Genomic DNA, 21,321 nt, shown 5'->3' on the forward strand with positions numbered 1-21,321 from the left:
CAAAAGCAGCTTGACACTACCAGCAAGTAAAGGCAATTGGACTGGACTAGGCTTTGACTCCAACTGCACTTTCCACAAACATGATAGACAGGCTTTCACTGGGTTCTGGATCTCCACAACAACAAAGTAGATGGAATCCCTTTAAAAATATATATATTTTAATATTTTTCAGCCAGGCACAGTGGCTCACACCTGTAATCCCAACACTTTGGGAGGCTGAGGTGGGCAGATCACTTGAGGTCAAGAGTTCAAGACCAGCCTGGCCAACGTGGTGAAACGCCCACTCTACAAAAAATACAAAAATCCAGCTGGGCGCGGTGGCTCATGCCTGTAATCCCAGCACTTTGGGAGGCTGAGGCGGGCGGATCACCTGAGGTCAGGGGTTCGACACCAGCCTGGTCAATATGGTGAAACCTCGTCTCTACTGAAAATACAAAAATTAGCCGGGTGTGGTAGCACGCGCCTATAATCCCAGCTACTTGGGAGGCTGAGGTAGGAGAATCACTTGAATCCAGGAGGCAGAGGTTACAGTGAGCCAGGACTGCGCCACTGTACTGCAGGCTGTGCCACAGATTGAGACTCCATCTCAAAAAAAAACCAAAAAAACTCAGCTACTCAGGAGGCTGAGGCAGGAGGATCTCTTGAACCTAGGAGGTGGAGGTTGCAGTGAGCCGAGGTTGTGCTACCGTACTTCAGATTGTGCGACAGAGCAAGACTCCATCTCAAAAAAAAAAAAAAAAAAAAAAGTTTTCGTCTATACAAAGTCTCACTGTGTTGCCCAGACTGCTCTCGAACTCCCGAGCTCAAGCGATCCTGCTGCCTCAGCCTCCCAAAGTGCTGGGATCACAGGTGTGAGCCACTGAGCCCAGCTCAAAGTAGGTGGAATTCCTAAAGAGATACCTGAATTTACTCACACTCTGGAATAATCCAAGTGCCTTGGGATAGTAACATTAGCCGTTCTTCTTCTGACCCCCAGTGGGCTAAAGGAGGTCTAAAGGGCACCCTCAGACAGGAGCCTCCTCTCTCAACTGACAGAAAGGCCTCCTCCTACCCCCTCAGACAGGGGCATCCTCCCCCCTCAGACAGAGGTATCCTCCCTCCTCAGACAAGGACTTCCTCCTCCCTCAGACAGGGGCATCCTCCCCCCTCAGACAGAGGTATCCTCCCTCCTCAGACAAAGACCTCCTCCTCCCTCAGACAGAGGCCTCCTCCTCCCTCCTCAGACAGGGACCTCCTCCCCCCTCAGGCAGAGGTTTCCTCCCCCCTCAGGCAGAGGTTTCCTCCCTCCTTAGACAGGGACCTCCTTTTTCCTCAGACAGAGGCCACCTCCTCCCCCCTCAAGACAGAGGCCTCCTCCTTCCTCAGACAGAGGCCTCCTCCCTCCTCAGACAGGGACCTCCTCCTCCCCCCTCAGACAGGGACCTCCTCCTCCCCCCTCAGACAGGGACCTCCTCCCCCCTCAGACAGAGACCTTCTCCAGACCCGCCTCCCCAAGACAGGGCATCCTCCCTCCTCAGACAGGAGTCTCCTCCCCCATCAGACCGACCCCTCCCCCTGCCCCACCCCATGGGACCTACTCCTGGCCAGGCCCAGGTGACTGGCCCGCGCGTGCTGCCGCCGCAGCTCGGTGATGTAGTTGCAGCAGTCCAGGAAGACCTTCTTGCACGCCTCGTCCAGGGTGATGTAACGGGTCCGGCGCTGGCACGAGAACCTCATGCGGTTCTCCCGCATGCCGTGCTCGCAGCACTTGCGCAGCTCCTTGGGGTACTGGCCAACTGCGGGAGCACATTCCCCCAGGCCACACCCTCAGCTGGGGACCGGCAGCAGGAGGGACTCGGGACGGACCCCGGGGAGGGCTTCCCCGCCAGGACCTCCCTTCCTCCCTCTCTGGCTCCTGCACGGCCAGGCTCGGGTCTCACAGGGTGGGGTTCAGGGGCAGGAGTGGGTAGGAAAGGCACCCACCTTTGTCCATTCTCTTCTCCGCGAGCTGCACGGAACGGCGTCGGCGGGCGGCTGGCTGTGGGCACTGAAGTTCTGCAGGGCAGGCGGCAGAGAAGAAGAAGGCTGAGGCACCTACTAGGTGTCCTCGGTTCACCCCTCACTATCGTGTGAGGTGGGGGTGCTCCTGCTCCCATTTGATGGAAGAGCAAACCGAGGCTCAGAGGGGAGGGGTTTACTTGGTGGTGGTGGAGGCGGAGCTTGAACCCAGGACCCCAGATTCCAGAGCTCTGCTCCCAGCATCTGGGAGGTGGAGGTGCTGTCTGTCCCTGCACCGGCCCCTGGTGGCAACCTCACCTGCCCTCTGGGCGGTCTGCTGGCCACTGCTGCTCACAAAGGTCAGGCCTGCATCCGAGAAGACACCAGCGTAATCCTTCCCACTGCCTGGGGTGCAGCCAATGTCTGCCTTCTCCACCACGTCCCAGATCTGCGGGGGGCATAGGGGTGGCAGGACGTAGGGAGGCTAGGCTGGCAGTTGGGATCCCCCACATATGCACCTGTGTATCTCTTCCTGAATGACCCCACCCTGTCCTGCTTTCATCCCCCCCATTCCTGCTTCTGCCTTTCCTTTCTCTCTCTTTCCTTCCTTCCTTCTTTCCTTCCCCTTCCTTCCCCTTCCTTCCCCTCCCTTCCTTCCTTCCTTCCTTCCTTCCTTCCTTCCTTCCTTCCTTCCTTCCTTCCTTCCTTCCTTCCTTCCTTCCTTCCTTCCTTCTTTCCCTTTCTTTCTCTCTTTCTCTCTTTCTTTCTTGATGGAGTCTTTCTCTGTCACCCAGGCTGGAGTGCAGTGGTATGATCTTGGCTCACTGTAACCTCCAACTCCCAGGTTCAGGCCATTCTCCTACCTCCGTCTCCCGAGTAGCTGGGACTACAGGTGCACGCCACCATGCCCAGCTAATTTTTGTATTTTTAGCAGAGACAGGGTTTCACCATGTTGGCCAGGCTGGTCTCGAACTCTTGACCTGAAATGATTCCCCTGTCTTGGCCTCTCAAAGTGCTGGGAGTGAGCCACCATGCCTGGTCTTCTCTTTTCTTTCTTTTCTTTCTTTCTTTTCTTTCTTTTTTTTTTTTTTTTTTTTTTGAGACGGAGTCTTGCTCTGTCGCCCAGGCTGGAGTGTAGTGGCCGGATCTCGGCTCACTGCAAGCTCCGCCTCCCGGGTTCCGGCCATTCTCCTGCCTCAGCCTCCCGAGTAGCTGGGACTACAGGCGCCCGCCACCTCGCCCGGCTAATTTTTTGTATTTTTAGTAGAGACGGGGTTTCACCGTGTTAGCCAGGATGGTCTCGATCTCCTGACCTCGTGATCCGCCCGTCTCGGCCTCCCAAAGTGCTGGGATTACAGGCTTGAGCCACCGCGCCCGGCCTCTTTTCTTTCTTTTCTTTCTTTTCTTTCTTTCTCTTTCTTTCTTTCTTTCCTTTCTTTCTTTCCTTCCTTTCTTTCTTTCCCTTCCTTCCTCTCCCTCCCTTCCTCCCTCCCTCCTCCTTTCCTCCTTCCTTCCTTCCTTCCTTCGTTCTTCCCTCCCTCCCTTCCTTTCTCTCCTTTCTTTTTCTTTCTCTCTGTTTCTCTCTCTCTCTTCTTTTTTTTTCTCCTTTCTTTCCATTCTTTTTTTTTTTTTTTTTTTTTAAAGTTGGGATTTCCCACTGTCACCCAGGCTGGAGTGCAGTGGTGCAATCACAGCTCACTGCAGCCTCAAATTCCTGTTCTCAAGCAATCCTCGCACCTCAGCCTCCTGAGCAGATGGGACTGCAGGCATGCACCATCATGCCCAGCTATTTTTTAATTTTTCTGTAAAGATGGGGTCTTGCCATGTTGCCCAAGATGGTCTGGAACTCCTGGCCTCAAGTGATCCTACCACCGTGACCTCCCAAAGTGCTGGGATTCCAGGCGTGAGCCACCACACCCGGCCTCCATTCCAAATCTTATCTCCATTCCCCCTCTGATTCCATCTGCTTTCCCATCCTCACTCCTGAACCCAGGCCAACCCCACCTCCATCTTCATCCCTACTCCGGAAGCCTCTTCAGAGGCTTCTTCCCTCCTCAGACAGAGGCCTCCTCCTCCCCTCTCAGACAGGGACCTCCTCCTCCCTCCTCAGACAGGGACCTCCTCCTCCCCTCTCAGACAGAGGCCTCCTCCTCCCCCCTCAGACAGGGACCTCCTCCCCCCTCAGACAGAGACCTTCTCCAGACCCGCCTCCCCAAGACAGGGCATCCTCCCTCCTCAGACAGGAGTCTCCTCCCCCATCAGACCGACCCCTCCCTCTGCCCCACCCCATGGGACCTACTCCTGGCCAGGCCCAGGTGACTGGCCCGCGCGTGCTGCCACCGCACTGGATGACCCTGGGCGTACTGCCACCAGCCTCTCAGAGACCCAGTTGAAAGTGTCCAAGGGCCAGGCGCGGTGGCTCAGGCCTGTAATCCCAGCACTTTGGGAGGCCGAGGCGGGCGGATCACGAGGTCAGGAGATAGAGACTATCCTGGCTAACACGGTGAAACCCCATCTCTACTAAAAATACAAAAAATTAGCCAGGCGAGGTGGCAGGCGACTGCAGTCCCAGCTACTCAGGAGGCTGAGGCACGTGAATCACTTGAACCCAGGAGGCGGAGCTTGCAGTGAGCCGAGATCGCGCCACTGCACTCCAGCCTGGGCAACAGAGCGAGACTCCATCTCAAAAAATAAATAAATAAAAATAAAAATAAGGCCGGGCGCGGTGGCTCAAGCCTGTAATCCCAGCACTTTGGGAGGCCGAGACGGGCGGATCACGAGGTCAGGAGATCGAGACCATCCTGGCTAACACGGTGAAACCCCGTCTCTACTACAAAAATACAAAAAACTAGCCGGGCGAGGTGGCGGGCGCCTGTAGTCCCAGCTACTCGGGAGGCTGAGGCAGGAGAATGGCATAAACCCGGGAGGCGGAGCTTGCAGTGAGCTGAGATCCGGCCACTGTACTCCAGCCTGGGCGACAGAGCGAGACTCCGTCTCTCACAAACCGTAAAAAAAAAAAAAAAAATTAAAAATTAAAAAATAATAATAAAATAAAAATTAAAAATTAAAAAAAAAAGAAAGTGTCCAAGTCTCAGCCGGCCGTGGTGGCTCACGCCTGTAATCCCAGCACCTTGGGAGGTCAAGGCAGGTGGATCACAAGGTCAAGAGATCGAGACCATCCTGGCCAACATGGTGAAACGCTGTCTTCACTAAAAATACAAAAATTAGCTGCGCATGGTGGCGGGCACCTGTAGTCCCAGCTACTCGGGAAGCTGAGGCAGGAGAATCGCTTGAACCTGGGAGGCAGAGATTGCAGTGAGCCGAGACTGCGCCACTGCACTCCAGCCTGGTGACAGAGAGAGACTCCATCTCAAAAAAAAAAAAAAAAAAAAAAAGGAAGAAGAAAACATCCAGTTCTCTTGACCATCCCCAACTGGAACCCATGTCCAACCTCATTCCCATCTTCAGCTTCAGCCATCTGTGTCTGGTCTGCTCTGATCTCTGCTTTTAGCCCATGCCCCCACTGTACTGCCCTCTCCAATCCCATCCATCTCCCCCAGCCCCAGCTCTGTGCCTCCGCTTCTTCTCAGCAGCCTTGGGACACTGGTCCTTACCTTACTCTGCGTCAGCTTGTTCTTCTTATTCAGCACAAACACGCCCTTGTCCACAGCCACCAGTCCCACCCGGGCCCCGTGGTCACCCTCTATCTTCAGGGTCATCTGCTGCCCAGGTAAAGGCTGCCTGTCTTCTGACTGGCCACTTTTTACCACCAGCTGTGGGGAGGGCGGAGATGCAGAAAGAAGTCAGCCCTGGGAGAGAGGAGCACCCGGGATGGAGCGGCTGCTGGGCTACAGTGGAACGACAGAAAGGTTGGGGGGAGCCGTGGGGGTGGTGGGGAGAGAGAGAGAGAGAGAGAAAGGGAAAGAGGGAGGGAGAGAAAAGGAAAGAGAGAGAGGGAGAGAGAGAGATGGAGAGACAGAGACAGGAGAGTGAGGGGGAGAGAAGGAGAGGGAAAGAGAGAGGGAGAGAAAGAGAGAAAGTGAGAGAGAGAGAAAGGGAGAGAAAGTGAGAGAGAGAGAAAGGGAGAGGGAGAGAGAGGGAAAGAGAGAGGGAGAGAAAGAGGGAAAGAAAGAGAAGGAGAGAGGGGGAGAGAGAGAAAGGGAGAGAGAGAGAGAGAAAGGGAGAGAGAGAGAGAAAGGGAGAGAGAGAGGGAGAGAAAGAGGGGAGAGGGAGGGAAAGGGAAAGAGAGGGAGAGAGAAAAGAGAGAGAGGGAGAGAGAAAAGAGAGAGAGGGAGAGAGAAAAGGAGAGAGATAGAGAAAGAGAGAGGGAGAGAGAGGCAGAAAGAGAAGGAGAGAGGGAGAGAGAAGGAAAGAGTGATAAAGAGAGAGGGAAAGAGAGATAAAAGGAGAGACAGTTGAGAGAGGGAGGAGAGAAAGGGAGAGGAAGAGGAGAGAGAGAAAGGAGACAGAAAAGGAGAAAGGGAGAGAGAGAGAAAGAGGAGACAGGGAGACAGAGAGAGAAGGAGTGGGGAGAGGGAAAGAGGGAGGGAGGGAGTCCAGGGCACACTTACTGAGCCCACGCAAGAGTCCTTGACGTCCACCCACACGGAGTCGGCCACCACTTCCCTCTGGCCGTTGGCGCCGATCAGCGTGTAGTAGGCCACCAGGCGGAAGGAAGGGATGAAGTCGGTGGTGATGGACAGGGGCAGCACCACCAGGTCCTGGCCGGGCTCTCGCACCTGGCGTCCCACCTTCAACAGCTTGCCTTTGTTCATAATCTAGGGGGGACAGGCTGGCATCAGGCTGGGGAGGGTGAGTGGGAGGGAATGCAGGGAGGGATCGGGATGGGGGAAGGGGTCCCAGGGATTCGGAAGAAGCAAGGAGGAGGCGGGTGGGGGGGCGGGGCTGAGGTTTCCAGGTGGCCACGGACCAGGTATGTGTAGTAGCGGATCTTGGCCTCGTGGGCGCGGTCCATTCGCAGGAGGAAGTTGACGTTGAGGGTCTCCCCAGGTCTGAGCTCTGCACGTGGCACTGAGAGATGCAGGTAATTGTTGGAGTTGCCCACGGTGCTGTAGGGCTGAGCCACCATGGTCTTGGTAGCCTGCTCTGCCTCCGAGAGCTCCCGTTTCTTCGTGCGCACCTGGGTGGGGATTAGGATGCATGCTGGTCCCCGCCCAAGGATGCCCACACCCGAATCCCTGAGACCTCGGAACTGGTGGCCTTTCTTGACAAAAGGGACTTGGCAGATGGGATTAAGTGAGGGATCTGGAGATGGAATCATTATTCTGGATGATGTAGGTGGAGCTAATGTAATCATAAGGGTATTTATTAAGGGGGGGCAGGGGAGAGAGGAAAGGAGAGAGAGACAAAGAAGTAGAGAAAGAGGAGAGAGAGAGAGGGAGAGAGAGAGGAGGGAGGAGAAGAAGAGGAGGAGAGAGGAAAATGTAAGAGGAGAGAGGGAGGGAGATAAAGGAAAAGGAGAGGGAAGAGGATGAGGAGGAGAAGGGAAGAAGAGGAGAGAAAAGAGAGGGAGAAAGAGGGAGAGAAGGAGAGTGGGGAAAGAAGGGGAGAGGAAGGGGAAAGAGAGAGATACAGAGACAGAGAGAAAGGGAGAGACGCTGGAAGATGCTCTGCTGCTGCCGTTAAAGGTGGAGGAAGGGGCCGTGAGCCAGCCTTTAGGGTGCCCTCTCCACACGGCAAAAAGCAAGGGAGCAAACCTTCCCCCAGAGCCAGGACTTCTGACGTCCCAAACTGTAGACCCGTAAATGTGTGTTGCTCCAGATCACTAGGCTGCGGCCATTTGTCATGGCAGCCACAGGAAATGCACGCACATGCTGAGCAGTGAGGGGTAAGTGGGGTGCCCAGCCTGGGAGCTGCAGAGGGACCGGGAGGCCATCTGCAACCTCCACAGCTGTCATGAGACTCGTTTCCCTCTCAGTGAGGGCGACAGGGCCACTTCCACGGAAGCCAGGAGGACTGAGACCACCTCACAACAATGGGCCTGTCCCGAACACTGCACAACCCTCCTTGTGAGATTCAGGCTCCTTCCCCCGTGGGAGTGGAAAGACTGTGCGTGGATGGAGCGCTTCTCCGTGTAAATGGAAGGAGCAGGGCATGCAAGAGGAAGAGTCCTGTTTCCTGGAACTGTGGACCCCTCTATGCAGACAGCAGGACCCCCACTGTGCAGGAGAGAACCCCTCTATGCAGATGAGAATATCTCTATGCACATGACAGGACCCCACTGTGCAGGAGAGAACCCCTCTATGCAGATGAGAATATCTCTATGCAAATGGCAGGACCCCACTGTGCAGGAGAGAACCCCTCTATGCAAATGAGAATACGTCTATGCAAATGGCAGAACCCCACGGTGCAAACACCAGGACCCCTGTACCGTCTTCCCAGAGGGGGGATTCTGAGGCTGGGCCCAGACGCACCGTGATGCTCAAGGGCTTCTGGCTGGGGTGTGTGTTGATGCTGAGTTTGGCCACGCCGTCTCCCTGGGTTAGAGACTGCACAGCGTCCTCGCCCTGGACTGCCACGGGGACTCGGTAGGCTGGAGAGCCATCGGGGTTCGTCACGAACACCTGTGATGGGGGGTGCAGGTGGCGGAAGTTCAGGCAGGCTCAGGGGTGTGGTCAGTGTTCCTGAAGGGAGGAGGGGGACCCCTTTCCGCCCTGGGTCTCACCATGAGGTCAAAGGGCATTCCTGGTTTGAAGTACTTGGGCGTCTTGGTGAAGTGGATCTGGTAGGGAGAGGTCACGATGGGGATCCCGCTGCGCTCCGCCTGCACCATGTCACTGCCTGAGGGGACCAGCTGTGAGTGTAGGCTCCTGGGCTACCCCTCAGGATAGGAACTCCTCCCTCAGAATGGACCCCACCTTCAGACTAGGCCTCCTCCCTCGGAGTGGAGTCCACTTTCATACTGGGCCTGTGCCCCCCATCAGACTGGACCCCACCTTTATACTGGCCTTGCCTCCTCCATCAGACTGGGCACAGACTTCATACTGGGCCTGTGCCCCCCATCAACCCGGACCCCACCTTTATACTGGCCCTACCTCCCCCATCAGACTGGACCCATCTTTATACTGGACCCATCTTTATACTGGCCCTGCCTCCCTCATCAGAGTGGACACAGACTTCAGACCGGACCCCACCTTTATATTGACCTTGCCTCCCCCATCAGACTGGATTCCACCTTCATACTTGGCCTCCCATCTCAGAGTGGGCCTACCCCATCAGACTGGACCCTACTTTCACTCTGAGCCTCCCTCCTTAGACTAGGCTTTCTCTTCTGAGCTGGCCTCCCCTCTCAGACCGGCCCATTTGATGGTCCTGAGCCTGGCCTTCAGACTGGGCCTCACCTGAGTGCAGGATAACGGTGACAGACACGTACAAAGACTTCCCCACCAGGTCTTCTGGTCGGGGATTCTGCACCCCGTCCAGCAGTACCTTCCGGCTCAGCACGGCATCCCCTGAGCCATCCTCAATCTGGGAAGGGAGAGTGAGGGCTCAGAGGGGAGCGGGCTCAGAGGAGGCGGGACTGGGGGAGGGATCAAAGAGGCGTCTGTCAGTGGTGCTACCTGGATGCGCTTGAGGGATTCAGGCAGGGAAATCCTCTGCTCGCCATCCTGGATCCCGAAGATGACAAAGGCAGTTCCCTCTACTTTCTTTCCATAGAGGAACCTACGGGGCAGACAAGGAGGGCTTCAGGTCCGTCCCTCCTGGAGAACGGGATCTCCCCCAGCTTCTCCTGCCAGCGCTGAAGACGGGAGCCCCCGACCCACTGCTGGCCTCTAACTTGGCCCCATCTCTAGCCCCTCATCTGGCCTCATCCCCAGCCCCCCACCTTGCCCCACTCCCAGCCGCATGTCTTGCCCCACTCCCAGACCCCCACATGGTCCCACCCCCAGCCCCTCACCTTGCCACACCCCCAGACCCCCACCTGACTCCACCCCAGTCCCCCACCTGGTCCCACACCCAGCCCCCCACCTGACTCCATCCCTAGCTCCTCACCTAACCCCACCTGCAGCCTCCCACCTGGTTTCACCCCCCCCACCCCCCACCTGATTCCACCCCCAGCTCCTCACCTAACCCCACCAGCAGCCTCCCACCTGGTCCCACACCCCAGTCCCCCACCTGGTCTTCACCTGGTCCCTCACCTGGCCCTTACCTGGCCCCACCCCCAGTCCCTCACCTGGCGGTGATGGTGACCTCCAGGCCCTTCTCGTTATAGATGTAGTAGAATTTCTCTGTAGGCTCCACTATGACCTCGAAACTGGGCAGCACTGGGGGACAGACAGCGTTGCTGGGGGCGGCGCTGGGCTAGGCGTTCCGGGCGCTGCCTCCCCCGGCCCCTCCTCCTCTTACCGTACTCCTTCACCTCAAACTCAGTGGAGAAGACCTGTTGCGGTGAATTTTCATAGTAGGCTCGGATCTTCCACTGGCCCATGCTGTGAGGAGGGCGGATGAGTGGTCTGCTCAGGCCTCGGAGCCCCCCGCTCCCTCTCCTGGGATAGGGGAGCCCTGAGCCCCCTCCTCAAGAGCCTGACATACTTGACGAGTTCTGGAATGTCCCAAGACAAGGGCAAGATGCCAAATTGGTTCTGAGAAGACAAGGAGTCCTGCTTGACCGGGATGCCGTCCGGGTTCTGTGGGAGGCAGAAGGGAAGGATACGGGATAAAATGACTCTTCAGAGGCTGGGCTTAGCCTCTCAGCAATCCCTGACCTCTCTGTGTCTGGACATTCTCTGTACAGTGTCTACTGTGGTTAAGAACAGGGACCCGGGTGGGCGTGGCGGCTCACGCCTGTCATCCCAGCACTCTGGGAGGCTGAGGTGGGCAGATCACCTGAGGTCAGGAGTTCAAGACCAGTCTGGTCAAAATGGTGAAACCCTGTCTCTACTAAAAATACACAAATTAGCTGGGCATGGTGGCGGGCATCTGTAATCCCAGCTACTCAGGAGGCTGAGGCAGGAGAATCGCTTGAACCTGGGAGGCGGAGATTGCAGTGAGCTGAGATTGCTCCATGACACTCCAGCCTGGGAGACACAGACTCCGTTTCAAAAAAAGGAGAAAAAGAACAACGACCCGAGTCAGTCAACCTTAAGTTTGAATCCGTACTGTGCCACTTACAAGCTGTGTGACCCTGGGCAAGTTACCTAACCTCTCTGTGCTCAATGTGAGACTCCAGAAACAGGAGATAATAATGGCACCTACTGTATTAGCTTGGGACATAGTTCGTATGAGTAGGGGCTCATTTTTTCAGTGTCTCTCTGAATACTAATAACTAGTAGTATCATTTCATTTGCTGCCAAAATTTAAACAACATGAGACAGCATCGCACCACTGCACTTCAGCCTGGGTGAAAGAGCAAGACCCTATCTCAAAAAATAATTTATTAGGGCGAGTGCGATGGCTCAAGCCTATAATCCCAGCACTTTGAGAGGCAGAGGTGGGAGGACTGCTCAAGTTCAAGGGTTCGAGACCAGCCTGGGAAACATAGGGAGACTCCATCTCTACAAAAAATTTTAGAAATTAGCTGGATGTGGTGGTGCACATCTGTGGTCCCAGCTACCCAGGAGGCTGAGACAGGAGGATCACTTGAGCCCAGGAGGTCAATGCTGCAGTGAGCTGTGATTGTGCCACTGCACTCCAGCCTGGGCAACAGAATGAGACCCTATCTCGAAAAAAATAATAATGAATGAATAAACAAATAAATTTAAAAGAAACTGTACAGAGGTAACAGGGATCAGGCAAGTGGCATGTCTGAAGGCTGTGAGCTGGCTTTAGGTATTGAAACACATAAAAGTCTGTTTTGTTTTTTTTTGAGATGGAGTCTCGCTCTGTCGCCCAGGCTGGAGTGCTGTGGCGTGATCTTGGCTCACTGCAGGCTCTGCCTCCTGGGTTCACACCATACTCCTGCCACAGCCTCCTGAGTAGCTGGGATTACGGGTGCCCACCACCACGTCCAGCTAATTTTTTTGTATTTTTAGTAGAGACGGGGTTTCACCGTGTTAGCCAGGATGGTCTCGATCTCCTGACCTCGTGATCTGCCCGCCTCGGCCTCCCAAAGTGCTGGGATCACAGGCGTGAGCCACCATGCCTGGCCAAAAGTTTGTTTTTCCAGCTTCTGTTGGAAACAAGGAAATTTCTGTGGATAGTGTACTCTGGTTAGCAGGAGACATCTAATTGGAGCTAGGCAACTGTTGTGCTTTTAAAAGAGGTGTGTGGTCTCTGTTCCTCACAGACCGTATCGATCCCTAAATCTAGATAATTTTTAAATTTTTTCTGTGGAGATGGAGTCTCCCTACCTTTCCCAGGCTGGTCTTGAACCCTTGGCCTCAAGCAGTCTTCCCACCTCTGCCTCCCAAAGTGTTGGAATTACAGGCTTGAGCCATTGCTTTGCCCCAATTATTTTTTGACACAGGGTCTCACTCTGTCACCCAGGCTGGAGTGCAGTGGCGCGATCATGACTCACTGCAGCCTGGAATTCCTGGGCTCAAGTGATCCTCCTGCCTCAGCCTCCCGGGGCAGCTGTGACCACAGGCGCGCACCACCACACACAGCTTTTTTTTTTTTTTTTAAACTTTTATTTTTTGTAGAGACAGGGTCTGACTCTGTTGCCCAGGCTGGTCTCGGACTCTTGGGCTCAAGCGATCCTCCCGCCTTGGACTCCCAAAGAGCTGGGATTACAAGTGTGAGCCACTGCCCCTAGCCTTGTATGATTTCAACACATCCTCATGATAATTCTATGAGAACACCCTCCTTCCCCTTCTCTCCTCCCATCCTTCTCGCTTGTTCTGGTAAGTTTTTTATTAAACCAAACTATATACCAGCTTTGTGCTGAGTTCAGGTGACAAAACCCTGAACGAACATAAAAATTCCTTCCTGGATGGATTTAGGTTCAACAGAGCGTGAGGCGAGGGGAGAAGCAATGATCAAATGAATAAATGTCATTTGCAGGACATGGCAGCAAGGAGGAGTGTGTGTGTATATTTGTGTGGGGCGTTGGGGGGCGGCGCTCATGGTGGGTATTTGCAACTTTACAGCTTACTCAGAGAGACTTCATTGTAAAATTGAGACATTGTTGACATTGAGCAAAGACTTAGAGGAGGAGAGAGGACGAGCTGTGTGGATATTTGGAAGAAGCGGGTTTTCTTGAGAAGAGGGCACAGCCCGTGCCAAGGCCCCAAGGCAGGACTGCACCTGGGTGTTGGAGGAACAGGGAGCAGGCCCGTGTGGCTCGAGCAGAGTGAGCGAGGGGGAGACGGGGAGGAGGGGAGGGCAGGGAAGGGACAGGGCAGGGTGTGGACTTGTGGACTGCAGGGAGGGCTTAGGCTTTGGCCCATAGGAAGGTAGGAGCCATGGAGGGCTATAGGAAGAGGAGGGATGGGCCCTGAGGCAGGTGCTCACAGGCGTCCTCTGGCTGTCATCGGTAGAATAGATGACAGAATTATCTGTCATGATCCCAATATTCAGATGAGGTAACTGAGGCTCAGGGAGGTGAAGTGACCAGGGGAGTTATCTGAAAGCAGAATCCACGGACACCTGCACTGCTCCCTGGGGTCTCCCTGGATCTCCACCTTGTCTCTCGGCCTGTGTGTGTGTGTGTGTGTGTGTGTGTGTGTGCCATATGGTGTATTGTGCGGTTGTGTGTTGGGTTGTATGTTGTGTGTGCTATGTGGTGTGCATTGTGTTGTGTGGTTGTGTATGTTGTGTGGTTGTGTGTTGTGTGGTTGTGTATGTTCTGTGCTGTGTTTTGTGTGTGTTGTGTGTGTGTGTTATATGATTGTCTTGTGTGGTTGTGTGTTGTGTGTGGTGTGGTTATGTTGTGTTGTGTGTGTTTTGTGTGTATTGCGTGGTTGTGTATGTTGTGTGTATTGTGTTGTGTGTGTTGTGTGGTTATGCACGTTGTGTTGTGTGTATTGTGTTGTGTGTTGTGTTGTGTATGTTGTGTGGTCGTGTATGTTGTGTGTTTGTGTGTGTTGTGTGTGTTGCGTTGTGTGTGTGCATTGTGTGTGCACATGTGTCTGCATATCTCTTTGCCTCTGTGTGTGCTGTGTGCTGTATGTGTGTGTGCTGTGTGTGTGTGTGTTGTGTGGGTGTGTGTCTGTATATCTCTTTGCCTCTGTGTCTCTGCCACTGCACCTCTTCCGGTGTGTCTTTCTCTGTCTCTCTCGATCTCTTTGCCTTTCCTGAGCCTGTGCCCCTGCTACCCCAGGGGCCCCCTCTGGCTGGTACCTCAATGTTGACCACGACCGTCCGGCCCACGGGTAGCAGCTTGTGGTTGACGGTGAAGATCCGACAGAGAACTGGGGAGAGACAAGGAGGCCTGGTGAGACCCTGGCCCGCCCACGCCGGTGCCCCGCCCTCTCCAGCCGCCCGCAGCCTCACCTGTGGAGCCAGGGGTGTAGATGGTCTTGTCTGTCTGGATGAAGAGGTACCCGCTCTGAAGGCTGACCAGTACCACCTTCTCCACCACTTGGGCCCCGAAGGTGGCCTGCACGGTCACGAACTTGTTGTGCCCCTTTTCTGACTTGAACTCCTTGTTGGCTGGGATCTAGGCGTGGGCAGGGCATCGTCAGGGGTCTGTTCCACGGCCCAGTGCCCACGGTCCAGCTTCCGGATCTTGGGCTGGGTCCCTCCTTGCCTGCCCATTATTCTTGGTCTCCCAGGGTGGCCCAGTTTTGGGGAGGGAGGGGCATGTGAAGGAGGTGCCGGGGAGCGGGGGGACCAGGGAGGGGACTCAGAAGGAAGAGCTCACAAGGAAGAGAGAGCTTATAGGAGGAGGGGCTCAGAAGGGGCGGGGACTCAGAAAAGGGGAGGGGCTGACATGGGAGGGGCTCAGAAAGGGTGAGGGACTCAAGTGAGGGAACTTAGAAAGTGGTGGAGACTAAGAGGGGAGGACTTCAGAAGAGGAGACCTTTGAAGGGGCGGGGCTTAGAAAAGGAAGCAATTCAGTGGGAGGGACTTAGAAGGGGTGGAGTCTCAGAGAAGGGAGGGGCTTAGAATGGGAGCAGCCTCATAAGTGGTGGGGTGTCAGGTAAGGGCAGGGCTTAGAAGGGGAGGAGACTCAGAAGGGGTGGGGTCTCAGAAAAGGGTGGGGCTTAGAAGGGGAGGAGACTCAGAAGGGGTGGGGTCTCAGAAAAGGGTGGGGCTTAGAAGGAGAGGCGCCTCCGAAGGGGTGGAGTCTCAGGGAAGGGCAGGGCTTAGAAAGGAAGGAGTCTCAAAAAAGGTGGAGACTCAGGGAACGGAAGGGCTTAGCAGGGGAGGAGACAGAAGGGGAGAGACTCAGAGAAGGGAGGGGCTTAGAAGGGACGGAGCCTCAAAAGGAGTGGAAACTCAGGGAAGGGCAGGGCTTAGAAAGGGAGAAGACAGGTGCCGGGCGTGGGGGGCTTACGCCCGTAATCCCAGCACTTTGGGAGACCGAGGCGGGCGGATCACGAGGTCAGAAGATCGAGACCATCCTGGCTAACACGGTAAAACCCCGTCTCCACTAAAAATACAAAACAATTAGCCGGGCGTAGAGGCAGGCGCCTGTAGTCCCAGCTACTCGGGAGGCTGAGGCAGGAGAATAGCATGAACCCGGGAGGCAGAGCTTGCAGTGAGCCGAGATCGCGCCACTGCACTCCAGCCTGGGTGACAGAGTGAGACGCTGCCTCAAAAATAAATAAATAAATAAATAAAAATAAAGAAAGGGAGAAGACAGAAGGGGAGGGCTCAGAAGGAGGGAGAGTGGGTGTGGCTGTGGGTGTCAGCAGGGTCCTGCACCAGTCTGCACCCACCCTGATGGTGACGCTGCCCATGTGGCTGGTGGCAGGGGTCAGCACGGTCTTCTCACTGGACAGCACCAGTTTTTTGCCTGGGAAGTCGTGGACAGTGACAGTGACCGGAACATCCCCATTCGCGTCGTGGGCCTCCAGCACCACGGTCTCCTCACTCTCCAGCCGCAAGATGTTGGGGGTGATCATAGAGTACCTGTCGGAGTGGGGCACGCGAGCGGGGCTGTCATTCCCGGGGTGTGAGATGCCAGTCCTCACTGGAGTCAGCACCTGGCAGGCTGTGTGCCCCAGCCCCTGGTCCTGGAGAGGATCCAGGGACTGCTGGCGCACTGCCAGTGCCAATATCTGGATCTGAATTCTTCTCTGGGCACTGCCACCGTCTCAACCACATGGGCAGGACAGCAGCCACCATGACTCCCACTCTCAGCCAGCTGGGCCCTGCCTTTGAAAGCCTGGGCAACGAGGGGCCATGCATCCCACCAACCCCTGAAGCTCCAAACCAGCATCAGCAACTCCTCCAAGTCTCTGGACTTCAGACCCACAATCCCCTAAATCCACACATGCCCCAAACCCTAAACCTCTACATCTCTAAACACACCAAATACGTTAACACTCAAAGCCCAGACAGCCTAAACTCTACATACCCAAACCCACATACACCCAAACCTCTAAACCTCAAATCTTAGAGCACCCCAAACCCAGCCTAAACCTCCAACACCCCGGTCCTAATAAATACAACCAATTCCAAATGCCCCAACCATACATGAACCCAAAGTAGCCAATCTTTAAACCCACACTGAAACTTCTAAGTCCCCAAGCTGCAAACTCCCAAATCTTGCAAAGTCCAAACCTCCGAGTCTCCAAGTCACCCCAACCACACCGTCACTGAACACCACATACACCCTAAACCAACAGATGACCTCAATCCAGAAACATCCTAAATTCCAATTCCACAATACCTGGATTCCACAAACACCCAACCCGTGAACACCCAGAGTCACAGGCAGCACAAATTTATATAAACATTCCCAACCTGCTAACCCCGGAATCCACAAACACCCAAATGCACCCTGAATTCTACAGGGACCTGGACCCCCAAATGGCGGATTCCACCCCAGAAGCAGCCTTGTTTCTGTGTAGAGTCGTAACCACTCACATGGGAGTCCCCAGAGCCAGGGGGAGGTGGATTAGTAGCAGGAGCAGCAGGCTGGGACCTGAGGTGGGTCCCATGGTGCTGGGACAGTGCAGGGTCAGAGGGACAGAGGGACAGAGGGACAGAGGGAGAGGATGGGGAGGAGTGAGCAGTGCCTGCTGGAGTTGGCTTTTTATCCAGCTCCTGCCTTTCCCCCGCCTCCTCAGTCCCCGCTTCTCCCCATGGCCTCTCCCCTTTCGGGAGCTGCCCCAGATTTCTCAATACCATTTCCTAAGTTTTTCAGTCCCTGGGGCCAACATGTCCGTGGGGTGAGTAACCTGAGGGCATGTTCCTCAGCAGCATGAATGTAGCTGCACCCTGCCCTGGACTCTCCCAGGGTCAGGGCCAGCTGGTGAACACAGACCTTTCTCTGTTGGGCCCACTTTGTAGTGGAAGAACACTAAGGTCTGGAGAACCCCCCCCCCCGCGGATGTCTTGGACCTCATCCCCAGTTCACTTCTGGTCATGCGTTTATCAGTTGAACCCTTCCTAGGAATCTCTCTGTAGGCTGGGAGTTAGAGCCCCACTTCTAAAGGCTTCCATGCTGAGGGAGGGGAAGTAGGATGGGGGAGGGACAGAGCCCAGCACAGAAACTCCCAGTCTCATGAAATGTTTTCTAGCTCATGTGCAGAGCAGGGGGGAAAAAAAAAGAAGAAGAAGAAGAAATGTTTTCCCCAGTGAAACAGAACTCCGCTTCTTGGAGGGTCAGGGAAAACTTCCTATAGGAGGGGACATTTCAGATGGGCTTTGAGGTATGTGTAGGAGTTCACTATACAGGTAAGCTTATTTTCCAAGGAAGCTCCCCTCACTTACCCTTGTCAGGATGCCTGAGTGACTTTGGTGGTGAGAAAAGTCATCACTGAGGAAAGTCCTCATTTCTAGAGCTTTTGTACCTGTCTTATGTCAACATCCTCTTCAGATATTGTATTGTGTATGTGTGTGTGTGTGTGTGTGTGTGTGTGTCTGTGTGTATAATATATTCATATTGATCAACATCTAAAAGGTAGAAATGTGTATAGAGGGAAAGGCAGTCTTCCTCCCACCCCTGTTGACAGCATATTCTTTTTGTTTTTTTCTTTTTTAATTTTTTTCTCATTCTGTCACTCAGGCTAAATTGCAGTGGTGCAATCACAGCTCGCTGCAGCCTCAACCTCCTGGGGTCAAGTGATCATCCTGACTCAACCTTCTGAGTAGCCGAGACTACAGGTGGCCGCCACCATGCCCGGATAATTTTTTATTTTTGTGGAGATGGGGGTCCCACGATGTTGCCCAGTCCAGTCTTGAACTCTTGGGCTCAAGTGATCCTCCCGTAGCAGCCTCACAAAGTGCTGGTGTGAACCACCATGCCCTGTGGACAGCACATATTACATATTATTCTTCCCGGTCTCTTCAGTTAAATCTTGAGTTTCGTTTTGCTTTGTTTTTTTCACGAACAATATACCTCAGAGGCTATTTCACCTCAGTGCACAAAGAACTTCCTCATTCTTACAGGTTACAGGCCTCTTGTTATATTGTGAGAAAGTAACCAGCCTGCTATTTGTTGGGGGATATTTCATTTGTTTTTGAGGGGTTTTTTTAGACAGAGTAGGCTAGAGGGTAGTGGCGCTATCTCAGCTCACTGCACCCACCACCTCCCGGGTTCAAACAATTCTCCTGCCTCAGCCTCCGGAGTGGCTGAAACTACAGGTGCGCACCACCCCGTCCGACAATTTTTGTATTTTTAGTGGACACGGGATTTCACCATGTTGGCCAGGCTGGTCTCGAACTCCTGACTTCAAGTGATCCACCCACCTCGGCCTCCCAAAGTGTTGGAATTACAGGTGTGAGCCGCTGTGTCCAGCCACCAGCCTCTTATTGATGGACAGACTGACATCTGCGGCTTCACACCAGGCTCTCTGCAGTGAATAAGCTTGAAGCTGCATTATTTTCTAGCTCTGAAACTAGCTGTAATCTTTGGGCAAGCTACTGATTACCGCCTGATCCTCAGTGTGTTCATGGAAAAGGATACGCTTACCACCTACTTCATAGAGCTGTTGTTGCAATGAAAGGAAATACGTTGGGTCAATCTCTGAATGCATTGGTAATCTTGCTAGATATTGCCAAATTCCCGTGCACAGAAGTTGTATTGATTTACACACTTGCAAGCCGTGCATGAAAAGAACTGTCAGTTTCTCCCACTGCCTCATCACAGGGGCAAACTTGAGGATTTTTGCCAGCCTTGTGGGTGACAACTGGTACCCTGGTGTCATTTTTGTTGTTTGTTTCTTTTGAGATGGAGTCTTGCTCTGTCACCCAGGCTGGAGTGCGGTGCCACCATCTCGGCTCACTGCAACCTCTGCTTCCCGGGTTCAAGCGATTCTCCCGCCTCAACCTCCCAAAGAGCTGGGATCACAGGCATGTGCCACCACACCTGGCTAATTTATGTATTTATTTATTTATTTTGTATTTTTAGTAGAGACAGGGTTTCGCCATGTTGGCCAGGCTGGTCTCAAACTCCTGACCTCAGGTGATCCACCCGCCTTGGCCTCCCAGAGTGCTGGGATTACAGGTGTGAGCCACCACACCCCGGCGGCTGGTGTCATCTTAACTGGCATTCCTCTTATGGTCAGCAGCATTGCTGTCCAGGCATAGGAGGTGGATGGTGAAGGCAGAAGGGTCTGTGGGTAGGGCCCCCTTATCCCTAGAGAGGCAGTTTCTGAAACCCCATTGAAGGGGTTAATGGGGAGTTTTTTCTGATTTCCTGTAAACCACATTCCTTTCCGTGCCAGGGGTAGGGGGAGGCGTGGAGCATGAGAACAAACCTGGCGTCTGTCTGCACTGATTGCAACACACTCTTTGGAAGAGGAGGAGGAGGAGGAGGAGGAGGAGGAGGAGGAGAGAGTATGAAAACACCTGCTTGCTCTCCAGAATTGGGGTTCAGCTTTTGAAACTGCATCCCCTTGCCAGGCGCAGTGGCTCACACCTGTCATCCCAGCACTTTGAGAGGCCGAGGCAGGCAGATCACCTGAGGCCAGGAGTTGGATACCAGGCTGGCCAACATGGCAAAACCCCGTCTTTACTAAAAATACAAAAATTAGCTGGGCATGGTGGTGGGTGCCTGTAATCCCAGGTACTCGGGAGGCTGAGGCAGGAGAATCTTTTGAACCCAGGAGGTAGAGGTTGCAGTGAGCTGAGATTGCACCACTGCACTCCAGCCTGCGTGAAAGAGAGAGACCCTGTTGGCAAAAAATAAAAAATAAAAACAAAAAAAAAAAAAAAAAAAAAAGAAAGAAACTGGATCTTCCAATTGCCCCATTCCATCTTCTATCCCCCACTTTCTCCTCAAGCCACCCCGTTTCCTGGTTTCATTCTAGACTCAAGCATTTGGCCTTGTGGTTTGATAACCTTGAGAAGGAATTCCTGTCTGGCTTCTGTCTAGCTGCAAACCTGGGTTCCTCTTTTCTCTGAGCCTCGGTTAATCCAACTAAACAATGGGACTGAAGATAGTTCTGGTAGTTGTGACAATTAAAGAAGCCAGGATGCCTAGAAGCCACCAGGCTCAGAGGGGCAGATGTGGTGGTTCATGCCTGTAATGCCAGCACTTTGGGAGGCTGAGGCTGGGGGATCACTGGAGGTCAGGGGTTCGACACCAGCCTGGCCAACATGGTAAAACCCTGTTTCTACTAAAAAATACAAAAATTAGCTGGCTAGGCACGGTGGCTCACGCCTGTCATCCCAGCATTTTGGGAAGCCAAGGCGGATGGATCACCTGAGGTCAGGAGTTCAAGACCAGCCTGGGCAACATGGTGAAACCTCATCTCTACAAAAAACACAAAAACTAACCAGGCATGGTGGCGGGCACCTGTAATCCCAGCTATTGGAGAGGCTGAGACAGGAGAATCACTTGAACCTGGAAGGTAGAGGTTGTAGTGAGCCGAGATCGTGCCACTGCACTCCATCCTGGGCGACAAGAGCGAGACTCCGTCTCGAAACAAACAAGCAAACAACAACAACAAAAAATTAGCTGGGCATGATGGCCGGTGCCTGTAATCCCAGCTACTCAGGAGTCTGAGCCAGGAGGATCACTTGAACCTGGGAAGGGTCTGGCCCTACCCTGACCTCCAAGAAGTGACCAGAGGGGAGGGGCAGGATGAGAAGTGAGGCGGTTGGAGGCTGGAGCAGATGGTAGCCTGCTGGGAGGGAGGGAGGGAGATGAGATGGGGAATTCTTCAGAACCTTGTGACTTTTTCTGGGAGACGTGCATTTGTGTCCAGAGTTTGATAGGGGGGTAGTGCACAAAGATGAGCCCGTAGGGGAGGGAGAGAAGGAGGTCTGGGTGTGCATCGGGGTACTTTCCATTTGCATGTCCACCCAGCCCAGCATTCCGGGAAT

The 21,321-nt window shown here is 54.1% G+C and overlaps 1 protein-coding gene across 1 annotated transcript in view; it reads right to left on the reverse strand.

Moving 5' to 3' along the window:
- Window positions 1–17,082, reverse strand: part of C3 (complement C3) — a 44,284-nt gene extending 27,202 nt beyond the window's left edge. Inside the window, exons 1-17 of the mRNA XM_025366876.1 lie at window positions 16,915–17,082; window positions 15,762–15,954; window positions 14,371–14,536; window positions 14,218–14,288; window positions 10,531–10,625; window positions 10,345–10,427; window positions 10,172–10,262; window positions 9,558–9,660; window positions 9,339–9,465; window positions 8,663–8,778; window positions 8,412–8,561; window positions 6,908–7,117; window positions 6,549–6,755; window positions 5,592–5,750; window positions 2,296–2,425; window positions 1,963–2,034; window positions 1,578–1,775 (exon numbers count right to left, since the gene is read on the reverse strand). Coding sequence (XP_025222661.1) covers window positions 1,578–1,775; window positions 1,963–2,034; window positions 2,296–2,425; window positions 5,592–5,750; window positions 6,549–6,755; window positions 6,908–7,117; window positions 8,412–8,561; window positions 8,663–8,778; window positions 9,339–9,465; window positions 9,558–9,660; window positions 10,172–10,262; window positions 10,345–10,427; window positions 10,531–10,625; window positions 14,218–14,288; window positions 14,371–14,536; window positions 15,762–15,954; window positions 16,915–16,988 — 2,245 coding nt within the window. The 5' untranslated portion in view covers window positions 16,989–17,082. The remainder of the gene's footprint in view (window positions 1–1,577; window positions 1,776–1,962; window positions 2,035–2,295; window positions 2,426–5,591; window positions 5,751–6,548; window positions 6,756–6,907; window positions 7,118–8,411; window positions 8,562–8,662; window positions 8,779–9,338; window positions 9,466–9,557; window positions 9,661–10,171; window positions 10,263–10,344; window positions 10,428–10,530; window positions 10,626–14,217; window positions 14,289–14,370; window positions 14,537–15,761; window positions 15,955–16,914) is intronic.
- Window positions 17,083–21,321: the final 4,239 nt, after the last annotated feature.

Source organism: Theropithecus gelada, chromosome 19 (assembly GCF_003255815.1).
Source record: "Theropithecus gelada isolate Dixy chromosome 19, Tgel_1.0, whole genome shotgun sequence".
NCBI classification, from domain to species: domain Eukaryota; kingdom Metazoa; phylum Chordata; class Mammalia; order Primates; family Cercopithecidae; genus Theropithecus; species Theropithecus gelada.